Source organism: Hippocampus guttulatus, chromosome 21, assembly GCF_054856545.1.
Source record: "Hippocampus guttulatus isolate MCC_2025c chromosome 21, RoL_Hgut_1.0, whole genome shotgun sequence".
In the NCBI taxonomy this organism is placed as follows: Eukaryota; Metazoa; Chordata; class Actinopteri; order Syngnathiformes; family Syngnathidae; genus Hippocampus; species Hippocampus guttulatus.
In genome coordinates, this window is record NC_141281.1 from 12192453 (window position 1) to 12215237 (window position 22785).

The window sequence follows — 22785 nt, forward strand, 5'->3', positions numbered from 1 at the left end:
GATATAAAATTTTTTTTAAAAAAATCCTCGTCTCACCCCCCCCTCGGGCGGTGTCCGTCCCTCATCCACCTCGGGTCCAGGAAGCTTGAGGCTTCTGCGCAGTATCCTTGCTGTTCCCAGCACCGCACATTTCTGGAGCGAGATGTCCGATGTTGTTCCCGGGATCTGTTGCAACCGCTCATCTAGTTTGGGGGTCACTGCCCCGAGTGCTGCGACCACCACAGGCACGACTGTCACCTTTACCTTGCAGGCTCTCTGCGGCTCCTCTCTGAGTCCTTGGTATTTCTCCAGTTTGGATATATGTATATATATGTATACCTGTGTATATATATATATATATTTACATTACATTTAATTATGTTACTAGTGTGTGTTTCAAAATACAGTTGTGTAAACAAAACAAAACATTTTTGTTATTTTCGGTGCGAGGCTCGAATAAATTCATGGAAATTGCATTCGTTTCAATGGAGAAAGAGGGTTTCAGATACAAGTGATTTTGGCCAGCCCTGTCGTTTCAGTCGGGGTTTTAACATGTTCTAAAGTGTAATGCACATCCACCAGATACACATTTTCTTTTTTTTCCATTTTCCCCGTGTGCCGCAGGGAGTCGTTCCACTCCAAGAGCACGGTTGTTAGCCTTAACTTGACGGCCAAGCTCAGGGACCTTTAAACATTTATTCTGCCCCGGGGAGGCACAAGCTCGCTTCTGTCTCCTGACCGGACAACGGCGAGTAAGTGCGGAGTGTATGTACTGTACATAGGCAGGTTCCTGGGGGTTAAATGGAGCCAAGTTACTTAGCTTTTTGCATCCGTGAATTTGAGATGCAGTTTTCTTCACGGAAACATTTTGTTGATAGTCCTGGAGGTCAAAACTGAAATTCAAACGACATTTTGTCTCGTCTTCTGCCAGTGTTCTTGGCCCGGCGTTGACTTTCCGGGTCGGGCTCAACCCTGCCAATGTAACCACCGCAGATCTGGTGCAAGTCGCAGGTAAGAGAGTGGCTTTTTTTTATTTTTATTTTTAAATCACTGACAACGGCGCATTCATCATCTCATTTCTCGTCGCGCCGTCAAATCGCCGCTTGAGCAAATGAAAACATGGATTCGTCTCTTCTGATAGTCGCTTCTCATCCATGTACAATGTGTAACCCCCGATCAGCGAAGATTATTAACACCGTGGTGATAGATGACCATCCGTTCCCGAAAAGTCACATCCAATCTCTTTGCATTGGCCGTGTTAAGAGCACATTATTTGCTCTCTTTTATGAAGACGCATGGAAGTTGTACGTGACGGATTGTCACGTGTAAGTTTCGATGTCGAAAGGAGAAAAGCACATTTGTATATATTTCGTACGTATTCCGCTCTAAATCAAGGTTTCCTTCTAATTTGAACATGTCAGAGTTGGTCCTTATTGCGCTCACAAATGGGGTGCCGCCGCATCTGCATGTGTAAGTTATTTAGAATGTTAGCCATTGGGATGAGCAAGTACTGATACCAGGTATCATATTGGGGCGATGATACCAGGTACTGGCGGAGGCCGACGATACCGGCCAACCAATACTTAGAGCCCAGAAAACCCCAACAAATCGACAATAAAGTCCTCCCCGTCGGTTCTTGGCGCTATACTGCGGCGGTTTGACACGTCGGCAAATCGTCATCTGCGTTGGAAAGAAAGGTGCCATTTTATTCATCGAAAATACTGGAGGTATTGCAACACAATCCTCGAGTCCACTCTCGTTCACTAAATTGTGCTTGTTCTTTGTCTGCCAAGTTGTTTGCTGAGATTTATGCGTGAGCTTTGGTTCGCCGAGTTTGCGGCAAAATAGACTTTTCCACAAGATTGCAGAATGTAGTCACCGTCACCCTTTTGTTTGCAGTGTTTGTTTGTTCAACAAAGGGATTACATGGGGAAAGCTCGTCTGCCGCCCGCAAATGTGTCACTGTTGCCTTTGGGGTGGAAGTTGCGCTTGAAATGTTTTAGTTGATTTTTTTTTTTTTTAACTATGTGACGACTTATGTTTCCTTGATTAAAATGAATTACAGGCACACCGGACCAGCCGCATAAATTAAAGTCTAACATTTGCCGACAAATGTTTTGCGTCACGGGATCCTATTTTTTCTTTTTTCGATGCCTCCTGGACATTTTGGATGGGCTGTGTTTGTTCCCTTTTTGTTGCACCTTGTGGTACGGTGACAATAAAGTTATACTGGTGCATATTCTAAACATTTCTCTTTTTTTTTTTTTTGGAACTGGTTTAAATCTGCCCTCGGTTTTCCTCTCGCAACTCATATTTGCATAATTCTAATCTAATGAAGTAATCTGTAATACAGTAATCCCTCGTTTATCGCGCGGGTTACGTTCCGAAAAGAACCAGTGAGAAGTGAAATCTGTGAAGTAGTGAACGTTATTTTTTTTTACAGTTATTATACGATACTTAACTATATATACAATGAAATCAAAGACCAAAACCTGTTTTCAGGCCCAATTCTAAAAAAAAAAACAAGTTTTCAACAAATAACTATAATAGTTTTTGGAAATACTGTACTGTCGACACGCGGCGGCGCCGACGCATTCTGATTAACTCATTGAATAGCACCCCTTTTCACTGGAGCAACCCCCTCAATCCCTCACATTTGACTGAATTTTGACTGCTTTGCAAGGCCCACAGAATTCTGTCCTATGGCTATATATACATGCAACCTGTCAAAAGAAAGGTGAGACTCTCTTCTATCAGCAGAAAAAAAAGTTTGTTTCTATTTTTCTCCGTTCGTTGGCAATCGGCATTATAAAGCTGCTAAGTTTTATGGAAAAGGCCGATTTTCTGCAGAAAACCAGAGAAAATGAGCTTTTTGTAAAAGCATCATTTCAAGTTTTACACAATTTTTTGCTTTTGTGGCAGCTCAAATACCTCAATAATGTGTTCCTCCTACAAAAGAACATTACAAATAATGTTTTTGTAGCAAAATAATTTACTATTGAACTATGAACAAAAGTGCAAATTGAACAATGAATGAAAGTGCAGCTGCGGAGAGGATGTTTTTTGGCTTGCATCCAGTTTGTCACCACATCGATTCATCCCACCACGTCCAGATGCACGACCTATAAATTATAGAAACATAAAAAGTTGCAAATATATCTTGCTGCAGAGTGAGGTACAATCATTTTATTTACCTTTCTTTCCACCACCAAAGCGAGGAGTCGTCATCTTTTGGCTTCTGGTTGGACAATCTGTAATTTATAGAAGCATGTACAATTACCACACTTTTATTTTTCTATTTTTTTATTGTTGCTTTCCACATCTCTCTCTCACACACACATACATGCTCGCACTCTGCTATTTACACCATTCATTCCACGTTGCTCAGCATCCAATTTGAAATGAAATGGAATATGAATTGAACACGAGTGGTTTTAGCAGAGCTGAGCGGACCAAATGTGTCCTGTTTTTTTTTTTTTTGAAACCTATGGCGACTCGCAAGTCAGCACATTTACGGCGCATATTTTCATCCACATCTATGAGACGCATCAACCGTACATAAGTGATTAGTGTTACTGGCAACTTTATAGTATAGCGGGGAATGTAGCGGTGCATAAAAGTGAGTGGCGAGGCATAAGAAGTGATGAAGTTTTGAATGGGAACTTGCAAGCTCGTCAGCAGTTACCTCCTCGTTCCAGCGGCTCTGGCGAGAACGCTCGGCTGCTTTCCGTTATGTCCAAAGGCTCGTATTCGTCCGACAGATCGGGATCCAAATCGCTCTCCAATTCATCGTCTTCGCCGTCGTCATTACGAGACGATTCCAGCGAATCGCCGACGCGTGCCCGGCGTCGGCCGTGCGAAGCAATGCGGCCTCTTTGCCGTCATCGCCGGAAGTCGCCGGGGAGACGATTTGTGGGCGACGTGCGCCACGGGAGGCGCAAAATGCTCTGCCGAGCGATGGTCCCCGACGTGGAGCATGTTCATCTTCATCAGATGAACTCGAAACTCGGCGTGAGCTCTGCGGGCCGCGTGGAGCACGCCGTGTTTGCGCAGGCTGACGTTTGTGCTGCTTTCGATTACGTGAGCGAAGCGTCATTTCCTCTTCCACACAAACACCATCCCCTTTGTTGTTTTGTTTCGAGGACGCTTTTATACCGAAAAAAAACAATCCTTTTTAGTTAGTTGTTTCCTTTTCTCCATCGTTGCTAGTTGCTAATGTTCCAATCCACTATCCACTATACGCCCTTTCGACTACTTCTGCGGCGTGATCCTGGTGGATTTTTGCACCACTGCCACCTGATGGCCATGTTTTTTGCTATTTAACATTGCCGTCAAGCCTAATCCTGTGGTGAGAAGTTGCATCAGACTCTCTTGCACCCTCCCCCATGAAAACACGTGATTGACGTATTAATACGTCCCGGGGAGGGAGCGGCTTTGCGCTAATTGACGTATTTATACGTCAAAGGGTGTAAATGAGTTAAGAGCATTAAAAAAACTGCCCTAAAAAAATCCGTGAAACAGCGAAGCCGCGGAAAGTGAACCGCGTTAGAGCGAGGGATCACTGTATCGTGTAACCTACCCATTTGACAAGGTGGCCTTCGTCACATTTGCCGTTTTCCTCTAATTCTTCCTTTCTCAAGCCCTTTATACGCCCCTCTCCAGTTTGACGGTCTTTGATGAGATGGCGCGTAGCGAGCGCTAATGAAAGGCGCCGAGCGAGGCTGAAATGCCAGCCCAAATGTTAAGTCAACATGATCGTCCGCCTGACCCGCGTTGATGAATTATGAATCTCGACCCACCCGAATAGCAATCAGTTCACCGTTCAAACTCGCTCCCGCTTCTGATTGGCGGCCGTTATTCACAACGGATGCAAAGCCTCGACAAGGATGAAATATTAAACGGCAACATTTGTGCCCCGGCTGACCTTTAAGATCAATCCCATCCCAGAGCTTCATTTCCTGTATACCTTTAGCGCCTCGCACATCACAGTGTGAAATAGAGCGGACTTCCCCACCCCGCTCACTTCTTATATTAGCACTGATGCAAACTGAATACACAGTTCAAATCTGGTCGTGTTGCATCAGTACTGTGAATCTATCCTCGTCGATGGCTCGGACGCAACGTGGCAGGGTCATGGTTTTTTTCTTTTTGTGTGTTTGTTTGTCCGTCCCCCCGTGAGTATTTTTTTAAGTGGGTACCAGGTTGCGAAGCAACAGCATGCTTTAAATGGAATCCGAAAATCAAACTGACGCCCACATGCAGCGGCCACCCGAGTAATCCCGGCTGACTGACCTTTGCCTTACGTGTGACTGTGCATAAATGACGTGGCCTCCTAATGAACTCATCAAAACCCCACGCCGCATTCTGGCCTGAACCTGCTGCTGGGAGCCTGCGCAGCATGCCTTCTTGCGGTCTTCACAAGCTGCTGTAATCAGGCTCGTATCAGAAGCGTAAACTACTTTTTTTTTGGGGGGATTTCTTCTCTGACATAAAGTAAAGAGGAACTGCACAGGGTTGATTTCAACAGTTTGAGGACGACTTTTCAACAAATGTCAAGTGATTCCAAATACTATTACCGTATTTCCCACACTATAAGGCACACTTAAAAGCATTGCACCGCCCCCCGACAGCTGATATATTTTGAGATACATCGGGAAGATAGAGCGTTCATTTAGTAGTTTGTTGCCATGTCAAATTAAGCTCCAGTACTCATATGTTTAGAATACACGGCACGTTTAGGTGTTCAATACAACAGTACTCAAGTCATATATTCTTTATCCTCTACATGGAAGTGAGATTACCTGAACAGGTGTCTTTCTCGTCCATGTAGAAACCCGACAGTATGTCTGTATATGCAGGTAGTTGAATTCAATGCAGAGTTGTTTTCTGACCTTGCAGACCTATCGGCGTTATGCCTCAATTCTTTATCCTCGACCAATTTTCTGCAGTTTTGCACGGGTGCGTGTTCTGCTACAGAACACATTGTACAAAGGCGAACCTCCACTGGCGCTACCTTGACTGTACCCGGCATTGTCCGACAGAGGTTAATATGGCTGGGCCGCATACTGCTGTCCATCTATCCGCCCATCACTTTCCATTTGATGTGCTCAATGCCCCATTGAAAAGACGAGACAAAGAGACTCGGTTGAAAGGCACGGACAGTATTGAGGAGATTTGATAACTCATTGAAAAGCATCTTTGGGGCAGCAGGTTCTTAGCGGCGGCGTTGGTGAAAGGCCTGCTGGGAGGTCTGACTGTATTAGCCGAGGTAGAGGCTCTTGTGTTCTGCTCGACTGGAAAACCGCAGGACAAAGACGCGCGTTGCCTAATCCCTGCTCGGCTGCAAAACAAAAGGGAAAGCTGCCGCTTTATCGGAACTGCAAGGCGTTTTGTGTGTCCGTGTGTGTGTTTTTTGTTTGCGTGAGATTTTTTTTTTTTTTTTGTGCAGCTGTGCAACTCTGGGACTCTTTGCTTTTTCTCAGACTCACCAAGTAGCGGCCATTTTATGGAATTCCGGGTTGGATTTTGCTTCCGGTACCTGCAAGGAAATCAAGTCGCATTTATGCAGGGTTGGTCTGAAACACGAACCTCGCAACGGAGTACTGTATTGCTGTATATTCATTGATCAACAGGCTTTGTTGACACATACGACAACTTCCCTATTGCTTGGCCATTTTATGCCATTAGCAAATATTGAGGGTTGGTTTGACGGGTTGACGGTATCATGATATTTTCTCATCGGGTGGAAGGCATGACCTTCTCCCATTGGTCTGTAGATTTTCCGTCACGTGTGGCCTTTCAGGAACACGTCTTCCTGCCTCTTTGAATAATAATCTCACTCTCACAGATCTCCTGTCATCACTGAAGTGTGAGGAAGCAACACGGGGTGGGGCGGGATATTGTCTGCGTGCCTCCCTGGGGTGACAGCCGTGTGTCGGGGTCTCTTGCTCGCTCGCTCCAGATGGCCCGGCCACTTGCGGTCAGGGTCCCCTGGCTCCCAGCCTTCATTGACCGGGGGCCGGGGTTCTCACGGCCCGGGGGCCCGCAGACTCATTGCTGCGGCCTGGCCTCCGGGGGCCTTTGTGCCCTCCGAGGGGCTCAGGGGTCATCCGGGCGTGACAGCCGAGACAAAAGGAGCGTCTTCACCCGGCTCCCGCTGACTTCACTCGCAGTCTCTCTCGGGAAATCGCCAGAGCCTGATTTTTGGCCCGGACATCCTCGGCCGCAGTGTGGAGCCTCCGGCTTGCGTCGTCAAGCGATTCTATAACACATGCCTAAGGAGCCTGCCGTTTGTCGTAATAAATTCATGCCAGTTTATTTGCGATCATACGTTCTTGCTTTTTACAGTCTACTTACCGTAATGCCCTTTGATGTGGGAAAGGACAGCCACCGTGGCGATGTATTTTTCAGCCGTTAGTAGAATAGTAAATGCGCAAACGCAACGAGCGCACTCATGTAGGGCCTGCCGTCGGTCACAGGGAATTTTTTTTTTTATAAAAACCACGGCCACATTAATGGCGGCTGCTGTTTGAGTGCTAGTCCTCTTCCAGCTGAGCATATTAGCATTGATCTCCCACGTAGCCAGAGTTGACCTTCACTGTGGTGAACACTTGTCAAAATGCCAATGATAATTACCTGCTCTCTCTTTGGCGAAAACAGCACAGCCCCTCATCTGGGAGTTTTACAAGCCGCCCGTGGTCCTGCCGTTTGTCGTGGCCAATCTGAGCTGCTGGCGTTCCATTTTGCCACTGTAATGTTTTACTGCTCTGGACCAACAAACCACCAAAGGCTGGGGGAAAAAAAAAAGTGAGAATTACATTTTCTCGCCTACATTTCTGTTGTTGCCCGTGACGTGCTGTGGTGAAATGGATCTTTTTTTTTTTTAAACAATATACAGCACTGTGTCCGCTCCCTGAACATCTGTATCAGTGAGCATAGAGGTCAGAAAACAAGCCTCCTTCATCCCGATTCTCCCTGGGCACTCTCCCCTCCATCCCCATCGCCGGCTACCACCCTTTCCGCTTGAATGTCCTCAGTTCGCTGATCAAAGTCTTCCTCGCTCTCTTCTTCTCCATTGCCGCTGGCTGTGTGAGCGTGTGTTGGATAAGAGGCAAGCATGTGTGTCGTACGCTCCATCCTCTTTTGCATCATCCGCCGTCTGCCGGAAGGCACTCACACGTAGCGCACGAAGACGGACAGATGCGCACACACGTTGACGAACGGTGACGCTAATGCGATACGATGCGCTCCGCATTTTCCGTCTCCCCGCACGTTTTTGCATCGATAAGCCGACAAAGGAAAGAACACGTGTTGCTGCGTGCTTGTAGCCATGCAAACTTTCCACTGTCGCAGCCTCAGATGGTTTGTTTGATGGTGGTCTTGAAGTGTAGATTGATGCAGGTAACAAACTGGGGTTCCAATTCAACACGCAAATATTCAAAAAATCTCAATGTAGTCAAAAAAAAAATAGTCATAAGGCGTGTTCTTCAGTCGTTGCCACGAGCTACCGTATTTTCCGGATTATAAATCGCTCCGGAGTATAGGTCGCACTCGCCATTAAATACATAATAAAGAAGAAAAATCATGTATAAATCGCACTGGTTTAAGTATAAGTGAAATTTTTGGGTGAAATTTATTTGATAAAATCCAACACCAAGAACAGACGTGTCATCTTGAAAGTCAATTTAAAATAAAAAGAAAATCGAGAAAAGGCCGAATAAGTGCACCATATGCTCATGTTACATGACGCATAAACAACGGAGAATGTTCGTGGTATGTTCACGTAATATATTAAGTTATTCAAATAACTGTAGCATAAAGAACATGCTAACAATTTTACCAAACCGTCAGTGTCACTCCAAATCACTAAATACAACGAAATCTTCATCAAAATGCGGCGCTCGCTCTTCTATGTCGCTTACGTCAGAGTCATCCTCAGTTGCATTTCCAATTATCACAACCTTTCTGAATCCTGACAGGACGGTCCTAACTTTATTTCTGCTGGTCGATTACCATTTTCGGCTGCATATTTGACTACTTTTGTCTTGTAATCTGCAGACTGTAATTTTTTTTCTGTGCAATTTTTGTTCAGCCCTTCGCGGTTGTTGTGAATTCAGTACCGGTTTTATTATTTGAATTTATCACCAATGTTGAAATCATCAACACGGGCCTAGAGCGCCCCCTTGCTGTGTAATGTGAAAACAACATGTGAAATGATACAATCATGTGTTAAAAATTTCACACGTAAGTTGCTCCAGAGTATGAATCGCACCTCCGGCGGTCAAACTATGAAAAAAATGCGACTTAGCCAACGGCCAACGTCGGCTAAAAACTTAGCCGACGTTTTTATAGGTCACTTAGCTCTTTCGTTCCACAAGACGTACTTCTTATTAAAATTAGGCCCCGCCTACCAAGGACACACTTGTATGTCTAAGTCTGCTTGCTTACAAAAAGCTCTTTTTCTCTGTTTTTTTGCCCAGGACTCGCCATTTTCATAAAACTTAGCCATTTTGTAATGCCGATTGCTGAAGAATGGAAAAAGAAGAGAGTTCAAACTTTATTTTGGTAGGCTCCGTGTTTATATAGCATTAGAACCAAATATTCTGTGGGCCTCGCAAGATCAGTCAAAATCCAGCAAAACGCTGAGGGGGTTGCTCCGGTGAAAATGGCTGGCATTGAATGAGTTAATGTCTCATTTGTGAAGTTTTGTGTACTTGGAAAAGGTTTTAGAAAAATGTTTTTACTTGCATCCTGCAAAGTGACAAAATCACTTTTTTCATGACAGAAGTCTGAAATTTGACCTCCGAGACTCCATTCTCCCACTCGGTTCAAAGCAATGATCATTTTTAATTATAATCGCGACTTTACTTGCGTCGGTTAGTCAAAGACAATGTCATGTTCCGACTTAAGCGGTAATATATTGCTAATATGATTTTTGTTTTCACCCTGTTTTTGCACTGGAACTCCTTTTAACACTCATGTCCAGTAAGATCTCAACTGGTTTGCTGTGACACATCTGGATTGGCCGGGTTATTTTATTTTATTTTATTATTATTATTCTTTGGGTGTCGTATGAAGCCGAGCCGCTACCCGTCAACCAATGTAGACCAAGGAAAGCCGGGTCACGTCGCGAAAGCTCTCCCAAGGCCGTGATGGGTCATTCCACTTGTATTCTCCTCTTCTTCTCCGAACTGATCTCTCCCCAAGGAGCTGTTTCTGACATTTGCTTTTAAAAAAAAACAAAAAAACCCCCACCGATCTTTGGGAATCCTCTCTTTTTACACTCTAGGGGGAAAGTGAGCTCTCATCAAACACTCTTTCATTGTGCACCTCTTATAGGAAAGTTGTCATGTGGAAACATTTCTATTGTACCACCAAGTTGAGAACGTTCCAGACGATTAATGATTCGGGCAGTGTCTTGAGCTCCCTTTTATCCTGTTTGTCCTCGTCGGTCGTGCACTCCCCCCTTTGCTTTGGCGCTTCTCCATGCTCTCCTGCTCTCGGTTACTCCTCTCCTCCGCGCTCGCGTGTTCACCGCAGCGTTGCTCCCGTAAGCAGGTTTACTGTGTCGACGTGGCCGTTGCGAAGAAGCTCGCGATTGTAACAGGTGCCCGTCAATAGCGAGCCAGATCTCTAGTGCATTAAAGGATCTTCGCCCGTAGATGGGGATTAGTGTCGCCTGGCATTGTTTGTTTGCTAATTCCATCTCTGAGGTATTTGTCAGGGAAATTGTCATGAATAATTGAAAGTGATTTCTAGTGGATGAAACCGAGCTATCAGCAAATGGCGGGAGATTAATGAGAAATGTGCTGCAACGCAAATTGAAGCATTGGAGCGAACCGCAGAGACAAAACGAAACAAAACCAAAAAAAAAATAGAATATGCATTTGGTAACAAAATAACAGAGATGATATATTAATGTTGTAATGCGGTTGTCTGGAGTAATTCAAAGTGTGTTCCCACCATTAAATAACACGCAATGATTTCATTGATGGCCCTTTTCTTTCCCAAAACACTGATTTTTGATGACCAAAACAAGACGAGACCTGTGCGAATGTTCATTGACGAAATGAGACTGGCCTGAAATGTTAGCGGATATGGCACCTCTCACGAAATGAGGATGTTCTGGAAGAAATTTCTTAACTCGAAAACTTGTAAGTAGAGACGCGTTTTCCATGTGAATGCCCTCATCCGTTCCAAGGCCCCCCAAAATTCAGACATACGTTTTTTCCTAAAGCATAAAAATGCATCAAAATATGTAACAAATCATCTTACAATTAGATTATTGCACAATAAATGAGAGTTGTGCATCATGTAAAAAACAAAGAATAGAGTAAAGAATGAGAATGATGGTCATTTAACTTTTAACTGCGTCCTCATCGTTTTTTGCCCTCTTTAGTCCATGTTCTCTCTCAGAAGTGGTTTTTGCCTGGCGTTTTGTCAAGACCTCATCCAAGGATGTTTGCTTTTGTCGGCTTTTAACAATCCTTCAAAAATGTCCGAGGCAAACATCAGCATGGTGAGCGATCGCCTGCCTGGTGAACAGTTTTTCTGGGTTATTGACATTTACGTAAAACTATTAGAACGCCTCACGGTGAATGACGAAGACGCCGCATAGTCACATCACAAGTCTGTCTATCCACCGACACACATAGACTCATACGGTCGAGGTCCCTCTTAGCCAACGGGATGCTAAGATGATGCTCAGTAATAGCCAATGGGAGAACAACTATGAGTATGTTGCGTTCAAGAAACTCGAAGCTGCGAGTAGCAGCCCACGCTGTATTTTTATCTTTCGTATCTTGAAATTTCTTTCGTAACAAGAGGCGATATTTTCCCGTTGAGGCGTTTCGTATCTTGAAAATTTCGTATGAAGAGACGTTCATAAATAGAGGTACCGCTGTATGTTCAACCCAAGGTAAGTCGCGAGGCCTCTTTACATAACCGACACATAATGTTACTCTACAGCTGACTTTGCGATCAATTTCAAGGTAAGCTTCAAGTTTTCCCCGTAACTCCTGGCCCGTAAGGGCTGTTACCTAGCTTTGTTGCGCTAACGAGAATTCAGTAGGTTAGGGTTCGTAGTGTTATTGTTGTGTATGTGTAAAACATTTTTGGACAGGCGGCAAGCGTATCGACCCGCGTTTGAGTGACTGTCTAAAATATGAAGGGAAATGTCCGATTTTCGGCCCGTTCCTGTTCTCCACACGCAAAAACGCGTAAATTGTTTTCATTGAAAACGATTCTATAATTGGACTATAAATTGGGTGAGTGGGAGACATTTTATCCACACGGCTAATCATCAGTTAAATGTTGTCTATTTATCCTCATTATGATTCTGCACGATTGAAAACATTTGTGGATGCAAATGTCTCATAAGATTCCCACTCATTGAAATTATGAAAGCAAAGCTCATTATCAACCTCTTTTATTTGGTGTAAACTGTTCCCCGTTAGGTTACACTAAATGTTGCAATCAAGCTCCTCCGGACAGGACAATAAAAAAGTCAGACTAAAGACTATGGTCGGGATGTCATTTCCAGCCGAGCCCTGCCGGATGGCTGGCGATGGCGGCCTTATGGCTTCACTTGCTTTCTGATTTATGACAAAGCGTGTACATTCGTAACAAACAACAATTGTGCTCTGTGTCGCATTTTTGGCAATTCATAAGGAACGGAACGACTTTACATCAACCGATTCCAACCAGAGAAAGCATTCAAATCAACTGTTCACTCTCCTCATGTCAATTTTCCCGATTTAAGTTCAATGCAGGCTCTGGCGAAAGCTTGATTTGATTAAAATCTGCCCAAAATCAACAATCTTATCTTTGTTCACGGTATTATCTGTAGAATAATGCTAGGCTAGCGCGAGGCCTGATTACTATTTGTGCTAGCAACCACACATTTTGATAATCATTCTCTAAGAGCATTAGCAACACACGTCTTTTTTTTTTGTTTTTGTTTTTCCTCATCCTGTGGTGGCTCGCTTACATTTGAAAGTGTTCTTTTTATGATTCAAAGTCGTGTTTGAATGTTTAGACTCATTTTTTGGCGTTTTTTTTAAAATGTAAAAAATATTACGAAAGAGCTTGGCGCACTTCCTCAGTCAGCTTCGAGGCTGTGGGAATGATTTCAGTATGATAAATCACCACTAGGGGGCAGGAGTGACTTTGATCAGATCTTGGTCCACACACAGCGCGAGTGGGTGTGGTGCGGCGATCTTGCGACGCGACGCGTGGCGTGCAGAAGCAGTGTGGTCGTGAGAACACGGATGAATACCGGCAGCTAACTCTACAACACAGCTTTTTCCAAAAAAAAAAATCAAAGTTCCATCGTCACACAAACACACGCACACAAAGTTCAACGTTCATGAAAACCTCATACAGAGGTCATGCATCAGTGCAGCGTTTGGAAACTGTTAATTTTGCATTCAAAGTGACATTTTGTTTTGCTATTGAGTAGGAGGGCGGCCCGGTGGTCAAGTGGTTAGCGCATCGACCTCACAATGCAGACGTACCGGGTTCAGTTCCAGCTCCGGCCTCCCTGTGTGGAGTTTGCATGTTCTCCCCCGGGCCCGCGTGGGTTTCCTCCGGGTACTTTGGTTTCCTCCCACTTTCCGAAAACATGCACGGCAGGCTGTTTGAACACTCTAAATTGTCCCCAGGTGTGAGTGTGAGCGCGGATTGTTGTTTGCCTGTGCGATTGGCTGCGATAGGCTCCAGTACCCCCCGCGACCCTTGTGAGGACAAGTGGATCGGAAAAATGGATGGATGGATATTATTTAGTCGGAAAGCATTGTTGAGAGATTTGAGGTATCACAAATGAAAAACAAAATAGCATCAAAGTGAAAGTTCTGCCTGAAATGCATCCTTTCCCAAAAAGCTCTTTTACTCCGATTTTTTTCTGAGAAAAGCGAAGGTACGAATGTACTTTTTTCCTGGTGAAAGAAGAGGGCTATTTTATTTATTTTTTGGGGGTAGGTTTGTTTATATAGCTAGTGAACTCAATCTTCTGTCGGCCTTCGAAGAATTCGTCAAAATAGTCAAAAATGGCTGGCTCTCCCAATTTGAGAAAAACGGCTGGCATCGAATGCGTTCAACGTGTTTAAGGGGTACGACTCGTTTCAACTACGGCATCTGAAAGCACAAAATGGAGGTTGACTGGCATAGTCAATAGCGATATAGAGCACCCAAGTGACAAAGCAACAGCATCCATTCCCACCATTACTTTCAAGCTCGGTGTATGAGTCCCCTTCTATGCTGTGTTTAGGAGTCTCCTTGAGTTTTTGTCACGGCTCCATAGATTGGAGGAGCGAGAATGAGAGAGAGAGAGAGACGGTAGGATTAAAGCACCATGTTGAGCAGAAAATCCAACCTCCTCTTCAGCGGCGGCCCCCACCGGCTCCCACCTTTTTCTCCTTTTTTTTTCTCGCTCCGCGCCGACCCTCTCAGCCTTCATCTCCTCTGTTCTCTCCGTCCTTCATCTTCCCGCATCGAACGCCGCCTCGCTGATGGCTCTTACCATGTGGAGAGCAACGGGTTCTTGCACGTTTTTTTTTTTTTTTTCTTTTCCACATTATGAAGCAGCTCGTCCAAACAGCCCAGTAAACGAGTATCACCCCATCTCCTTGCTATGAGTCATAATGTAATGATATCCAAAAAAAATGCACCACCCTCCATTATGCTAAATCGAAAGAAGCTGTGAAGATGATCTTCTGGGGGAGTTCACGAAAGGGTTTTATGTAGTGCTGATTCAATCACGCCCCTCTGCCCAACTCAACAGGGGGGTAAAATGACGTTAACTCGCCGCATTAACACCCACCAAGAACAATGTTAAAAACATCGGCACCCTCAACTCAATACGCTGTAGGTTAAAGTACCTCTCCCACATGCTTGAAAACACACTTTTTAAACACACCGCAAACGCATTTTAACACTCAAAATGGAAAAACAAAAATCTGTTCAAAAGCGAGACTGTGTTATTTGACACTGTGGGGCATCGCTCTGTACTTCAGCTTCCTCACCGTGTGCTACTTTTCTCAAAATCAAGCTCCTCGGATCACCCCAACAGTTTTTGGGCACCAAGACGATGCTGGCAAAACACCACTTTTGTTTCAATTAATCTCCTTAATTGGCCTTAAATGACCACAAAATGGTGCATCGGCCGTTCTTTTATTGTTTTGGCCTGAATACAAAAACAGCAAATCACAAATATACGGCCTCATTTTATTCCGTACTCTCAGCACTACTCCAATAAGTAACGATCGCTGTACTCTGCCCCAAGTCCTCAAGGAGCGATTTGTCTGATACATATCAACATAGTAGAGAAGACACGCCCCTTTTGAGCTGCATGAGTCCATTATAATATGAGATCATCTTTTTTGGTCTTAACATGTGATCAATGGGAATTCTCATCAGAGAATTACCGGGGGAGCGGCTGGCCCGACCACTCGACACGCTCATGAAGTCAAAATAAAAATGAAATCAAACAAAATATTTTGAATTATTTTTACTGTATTTTCTGCACTAATTTCAATTTTCTCAAAAACTTAATAATACAATGCGCCTTATATATGGATCAATATTCTAATTTCTTGGACGTAGTATTTTAAATGTTCTGTAAAGCGCTTTGTTACAGCTGCAGCGGTTGTGAAAGCTCGATGTAAATCAAGCTGTATTGTATTGTATTCCCTTTAGCGTAGCTCCATCTAGTGGATGCATAACGCAACCACAGCCGCTATTGTAGCTTCTATTCCGTGTCTTATTATGCGGTGCGCCCTGCATATGAAAAGTTTAAAAATAGGCCATTCATTGAAGGTGCGCCTTTTACTCCAAAGCGCCTTATAGTGCGGAAAATACGGCACAATGCATCCACATACGCAAACATTAAATCACGTCAACATTTGGTAAGATAACAGAGCCACCCTAAGCATTAACCAAACATGACCTCCATATCGGTGCTACTTTTGTGTTATTTAACTGTGTCATATTTTATTATTGTTATTTAACAAAAGGAGATGGCGGTATATTTGTTGGATAGTGAAGGTGTAGGCATACAGTTGTTTCCACACAGCAAACAATATAAGACCATGTGTGTCCCCTGGCCCCGCCCCCCTCCCTTTTTTCATGCATGTTCATTGCCTACTAATGGCGCCTGTGGTACTTAATTGGCCCCCGCATGCGCTGCCCTGCCAGTGGTTTTAGTGCGTTACAAGTGTAGAGAAACAAAAGGGAGCCGGCGAGCTTCAAAGCACACGGGTGACATTTCCTGCCTTTCCTATCTTCAAAGCGCTATTTTTTGCTTTTGTACTTCCCCTATTTTTTTTTTGGAGGGGGGGGGTGATTACATTTTTTTTTTATTTTGACCGAAGGTTTCAGCTGTCTGCAATCATGCCGCACAATACGGGTTCCCTTTCAGAACATTTTCAATAGAGGATGTTCAGTGTGCTGCCATTATGTTTTGTATATGTTATATCTTGTGCCACCACAAATACCGTCTGTGTCATTACTGTGCACTTATAACCAACCAAAACATTTTAAAATATCCTCATGTGAACAAGTGCTTTAAAAAAAAAATGGATCGATGGATGTGACATGGCGATTGCCACCCTATAACCGATCTTACCAAACCCCCAGTGATGGTCTCCAGATGGCCGAGAAACGCATCGCATGCCCCCTCCCCTCATTTTCAGTCACCTGTAAGCCACTCCACACGTTCTTCCACCCTCTCGTCCTGTCTATAATTCATGACCAGGTGCAAAAAAAAAAAGATTAAAAATACATCGTATGACTCTTTTAGGTCAAGCAGCAATCGCAATAGCTAAAGCTAGCAAAGCTAACCACTGTGATCTTCCACCACTAGCTTTTTAGCTATTTATTTTTTGTACCCTCTGACCTGCGTAAATGTTTGATGGTTGACATTTTGATGGCAGCAGGCGGGTGAGTCGAAAGCCTTCCGTAAATAGGCTGACTGGAAGATGAGATGAAGAAAAAAAAAAACTGATTAGCGATCGGCTAATCAGCTAATCATGATACAACTTTAGTACTACCGTACTACTACTACTATTACGATGACTAAGTGATTAATATATTTGTGATTTTCTTCTTCTTCGTCTTTAAAAAAAAAAAATCCAACATGACCTCAAAATTTTCAAGGTTACTTTATGTGCCTTCCGTCATAGTGCAATGAATATCTATTTCATTGTCCGTCTTCTGCTTTGAACACTTAGGAGTTCATTTTCCGAAGAGGTTGAGACTTGGAGCTTCATCCCACCCTTGTCATTAGTGCCTTAATGACATCGTGTTGACAGCACGCAAACTTGTTATTAAGTGTGCAGCGACACACCGCATATTCCGCCGCATCAAGACTGAACCATGATCACGATCCATCACTCGATCAATATGTTCTCTCTCTCCGTCCATTTAATGCCGCGTATTTCTTTTTAAAATCTGCTTTTCCTGTCTTTCGGCCATCTGAAAGAGAAAGAAAGACCACGCTAAATTATGGATATGCGTTAAAAAGGGATTTTGCTGGTCCCTCCTCACTCTCCCTCTGCCCTTAGCCTCGTTTTAAATCGATACCGGCTGACTGTCACGGGTCACTGCCCTGTATACATGAGGTCAGGCGCCAACGGAGTAGCGTTGTCTCTCCCAGAGCTCTATGCCGAGGTGATAAAAGAGGCAACTATTTAGTGTTTATTTTCTCCCCATTAGCCAAGTTATCAAACTGAGCATTGCACACTGTGTATAAATGATGGTTAAAATGCAACATAGAAGAGATTCACTTATAAGATGCAACGTTTTTTGGGTGTTTTTTTTTTTTTAAAGATAAAGAATATATGCCTGTCTGCTTGTGATCCTATGGGCGGTGTTCAAATATAAGTTGTTTTAAGGTTTTTAGATGTAGCCCAACAACGATGCTATTTTCATTCGCCCTTGTATGGCGTTTTGCATTTCATGCCCGCATGAAGCTCGTAGACTCGTAAATCACACAACGTTGAAGTTCAACCCCGATATTCTTGACACAACTATCTGTAATTCGTAGAGCCGAGTGAGTAGTTTAGCCACCTGTCTCCGTGTTAGTTTCAAATCAGTCAATTTCACAGATGTCCGCCCGACTGTTGCCAGTGGCGTCCTCGCACCGGATCCCCGTGTTAAGGCAACGCGTGAGTGGAGGATTACTGAGCATTATTGCGGAGAAAACAACAGTCCGTCCACTAAGCCGCCAGGCAACCGCAGATGCGGGCGAGCGTGAACGTTGTGAGAGGTGTTACATTAGCACCTGGATGTGCGAACGCCACACTCCTGACCTTTTAGCGCCGTCCGATCCACCACCTAGGAAAATCTGCGCTCCTTCCGCGAAATCCTCTACTCCTTCTTTCAACAATTCCCACTATCACACTTTGTTAACCGACATCTCCTGTCATTTGCGGCCATTTGTCTTCTGCAGCTTCTTATGAAGCCATCTTTGGAGTTTTTTCTCCCAACGATTGCACTTGCAATTCTCGAATGCAGAGATGAAAGTGGTCGTGTCAATCAACTGTTTTATTCTATTGAACAAATGTTTTGTTTTGTTTTTTCTGGAGAAGCCCCCCCGGAAAAGAAAATTAAAAAAATGTAAACAAAATAGGAGAAACACTAATTTGTGGCCATAATTTTTTATTTGTGATTACGAAATAAATTTGGAGCCAAAATATACTAATAATGAAATCTTAGAGTTGGAACATAGTACCTCCATTTTTTAAAAGTAAAACATCCATTCATCTGTTTCCCGATCCGCTTTATCCTCACAAGGGTCGCCGGGCATGCTGAAGCCGCTCCAAGCACCATCACAGGGCACACACAGACAAACAACCATTCGCGCTCACACTCACCTAGGGACAATTTAGAGCGTCCAATCAGCCTGCCGCGCACGTTTTTGGAATGTGGGAGGAAACCGGAGGACCCGGAGAAAACCCACACAGGCCCAGTGAGAACATGCAAACTCCACACAGGAAGGCCGGAGCCGGGATGGAACCCACGACCTCTGCACTGTGAGGCCGACGCGCTAACCACTCGATCGCCGGTAAAACAGACCCTCATATTTACTTATGCAAACCTGATTTAAGTTTCATTGCAATAAAATGTTAGTGGGAATTAACTGTATTATTGTATTGACCAAAAATGTAATGTGAAAAAAAATACAATGAAGGCGTGCACTAAATACTAAGTTGTGGCCATGAATTGTTCAGGTGTAGTCATGAAACACTCATTTGTAGCCACAAAATACACATTTTTGATTATGAATATTAATTTAGAATGCTTGCTTGAACTATGACATTACTCCTGCGTTAGCTAAGTAACAGACCACGGCACCTTTTGACCTGTGTACAAATTCAGGTTACCTTGAATCCGTCGTTAAAACCCCCTGTAAGGTGTGACATTGCGGAAAAAGAAAAATCCCATTTGCGCCGGAGTGGATTGAACAGTGTATATGTGTAATTATTCTACCAGACTGCATTCCGTTCTTAGTCTGGCGTACCCCCTTGGCAATCGCTGGCTTTCGAGTAGCTGCGACAAATCCTTGCGCCTTGAACACGGGTGACGTGGGCAACTTTCTTCAAGTCACCTGCCAGGGGCCCCTAATTACACTGATAAGCAGGGTAAGTGGAATCAGATCTTGGCTGTAATCAGCCCCGCGGAGCCCTGACAGATGGCTAAATGAGGAGGAGATGAGCCGTGGCAGCTCAACAGGTGTCCTTAAAAAAAAAAAAAAATAGGAGTCTCGCTTCTACGCTCTTGTCAAAAAAAAACAAACTGTCAAAATGTGCATTTTATTCGCTCTTGTTTTTCCTTGCCTTGTTTTCTGGTCCTGTTGTGATGATTATTGGCTTTTTATGGTGCCGCTGACATGACACGGGGAAAGAAATTATTGTGGCCGTAAGATCCGTATCATCTGTGCGTGAAAGGTTCATTTGTGGCCAATGAATACTCTTTGATGGCCGCAAAATACTAATTGCTCATCGCAAAATTCTAAATAGGTGATCGCAAATGACTGACTCGTGATCATGGAGCACTTATTTGGGTCACATAATCTTAAAATGTCAAGACAAACTACATGTAAGGTACACACAAAATGCTTATTGGTGATCATTTGCTGCCATGAAATGGGTAGACTGTGTACTTGAAATACAATTTGGAACCACAAAATATTCCTTTTTGATCACATAAGCCAAATTGACGATCACAAAATACAATAAATGAACAATAAACGAATTTGGCGTCATGAAATATGTACAACTTTTTAGCCACCAGATACTAAATTGTGGTCACAAACTCTAGTTTGTGTTCACAAAATACAATTTTGTAGTCATTAAATAGGTATAAGTCACAGGTATCAAACTCAAGGCCCAGGGGCCAGATCTGGCCCACCACATCATTTCATGTGGCCCTCGAAAACAAATCAAATTTCATGATGCTTGCTAAGATCTGAACCAAAATTTTAAATTGTCATATGTAATAAATAAGAGAGATGATGGAAGCATTTTATTGTTACCAAACCCCTCATAACAGTAACTGAAATAATAGGTGAATAAACTGTTATTCTTGGCTTCCTTAAACTGTTTCCGTCATAACGGCCCTCCAAGGGAAACTGTAACTAACTCACTGTAACAAAAATTTAGTTCGATACCCTCGGTATAAGGTCTCTACAAAATACTGATTTGTGGCTACAAAATACCCATTTTTGATCATGAAATACTCCGTAGTGGCCACAAAATAGTGCAAAATAGATGCAATGTGTGCACAAAACACCTATTTGTGGCTCTAAAATATTATGTGCACACCAATTATAATACGGCTCGTAGGTCAGGGGTGTCAAACTCATTTTCGTCGCGGGCCACATTTTAGTTACCGTTTCCCTTTGGAGGGCCAATATGACTGACATCATATAAGGAAGTTAAGAATCACGTTTAAGTTACTGTCATGAGGTGTTTGGCAACAAGAAAATGCTCACCATGTCTCTCTTATTTATTACATATGAGAATTTTTGGTGCATATTTTAGCAAGCATCATGGAAGTTGCCGTGTTTAATGGCACGTAAAATGATGTGGCGGGCCAGTTCTGGCCCCCGGGCCTTGACTTTGACACCCGTGCTTTAGGGGAAAACAATCCCCGTGTCATTTTGTTCCTGGGGAAAAAAAAGGGAGGAGCACGAAATAATATCAGTCCTAATAACATCTCTGACAGGAAATGTCATATTTGTCACGCTGACAGCTGAGCGAGGCGGTTGTGTTGCGTCTTCTTTTTACACCCACCGCCACTTCGCAGCCGCAGATGCAGATGACGAGCACTGCGGGCTGACGCGCCGCCCGGATGCTCGGCGACGACGCGCTGAGAGACGGTTCAGGTTACTTCACGTGGCGGAGGAGGTTTTCTGAGCTTTTTGGTTGGCAGCTGACGGCAAAACGAGCAGGCGTCACCTCTAAAATAGCCTCGGACCAGAAATTGCTGCGAAAGACATTTACACTGCAGGTGCAAGTACCCAATTCTGATTTCATGCCTCATTTCCATTGACATTTCAAGTGACACCAACCTCACTGTGCTTACAGGTGCTCTTTCTGTAAATGCCATTTAAAAAAAAAAAGCCCTGACTAATGGGAAAGTAGTAATTGTTGTTGAAGTGATCGTTTCAGATGGCAGAGAAGTTCATGTGACGTTCACGTTTTCGTAAGAAACATGAGAAAGGCTACGCCCTGAATAGATTTGTCGGTGCCCCCTACTGGCAGAAATGTCATTATTTCCTTTTGGATTTTTTTTTTCTTAGCTTTGAGGATCAAGCGTAGAACATACAGAATCTTTCAACACCCTGTCTACATCAAGTTATCAAACGTGATGTGATAATTGTCATAACCCCTGCGGACGCCCCCACGGCCCCCTCTCTCCCGTACCGCCGACTTGAGTGATGGTGTCTGTGATTGCTAATGACAGTCGGAACAAATTTTCAGTAATGAGGTCGCGTGGGTTGTCCTGCCACCCCCTCCCCCTCCCCGCGCCTCCTTTCTTGAGGGGAAAAAAAAGGATAGAGAAATCTTTTTTGAAATGACCCTTCACACCGCTGTCTGTACAGTCAAGCTGTTCCTGAAAAACAAGTCAGCGCACCGGCGAGGAACGGATCAATCGCTTCCTCTGCGAGACCTCCCCGCAGCCAAACTGGAAGCCTTGTCTGTTTTTTTTTTTTTATATCATTATTTTTGTACTATCGCCTGACTCACTGGGGCTCGTATCCTGCCCTCCTGTCCGTGTTAACGCGAGCTCGATTCATCTCCGACCATGGCGTAGGTGTACAAAAACAAAAAGAACAAAATAAACCGTTTTTAACTGTACAGGCTATGTCTTAACATTTTTATATACCCCGAAAACAAGTCAAAACTAGAAATATCTAATTGATGGAGGTGATTATTTAAGTAACTCAGGCACAGGCTCGCAGGCTACAAAAAACAGTTTGCGCACCTACGCACCCCTCTACTCACCTTTCCAAAAACGGAAATGTCCGTTTCCGGGAGGTTTTTATTTTAATCAATTATGAACAATTTGGAAACAATAGAGCAGTCAATCAATCCCTCGCACACCCTTCAACGGTGTTTAAAGCACTCCCTCAACTGTTTATTTCACCAATTATAAGCTGTGCACCCCCTTAAACAGAGTTCAAGCACTTCATGTACCCGGCACGTCCTAAAACAAAAATCAAAGCGGAAATGTCTGTTTGAGAGAGGTGTTTATTTACCTAATTACGGCACCGGATCTATTCGAGCAGTCGTTCCCAAACTTTTT

The 22785-nt window shown here is 43.9% G+C and overlaps 1 protein-coding gene and 1 long non-coding RNA gene across 4 annotated transcripts in view; one reads left to right on the forward strand and one right to left on the reverse strand.

The window, feature by feature from the left end:
* ptprn2 (protein tyrosine phosphatase receptor type N2) overlaps positions 1 to 22785 on the forward strand; it is a 121772-nt gene that overhangs the window by 26489 nt on the left and 72498 nt on the right. Inside the window, exon 10 of the mRNA XM_086102338.1 lies at positions 911 to 990. Within this exon, the coding sequence (XP_085958464.1) occupies positions 911 to 990 (80 nt within the window). The remainder of the gene's footprint in view (positions 1 to 910; positions 991 to 22785) is intronic.
* LOC147187214 (uncharacterized) overlaps positions 3061 to 22785 on the reverse strand; it is a 60681-nt gene continuing 40956 nt past the window's right edge. For 2 of the 3 annotated variants that reach the window (XR_015099052.1, XR_015099050.1), the window contains 3 exons: positions 7615 to 7768; positions 6468 to 6517; positions 3061 to 4125 (listed from right to left, as the gene is read on the reverse strand). This is a non-coding gene — a long non-coding RNA (uncharacterized LOC147187214). The remainder of the gene's footprint in view (positions 4126 to 6467; positions 6518 to 7614; positions 7769 to 22785) is intronic. The other variant, XR_015099051.1, reaches the window with a different exon arrangement.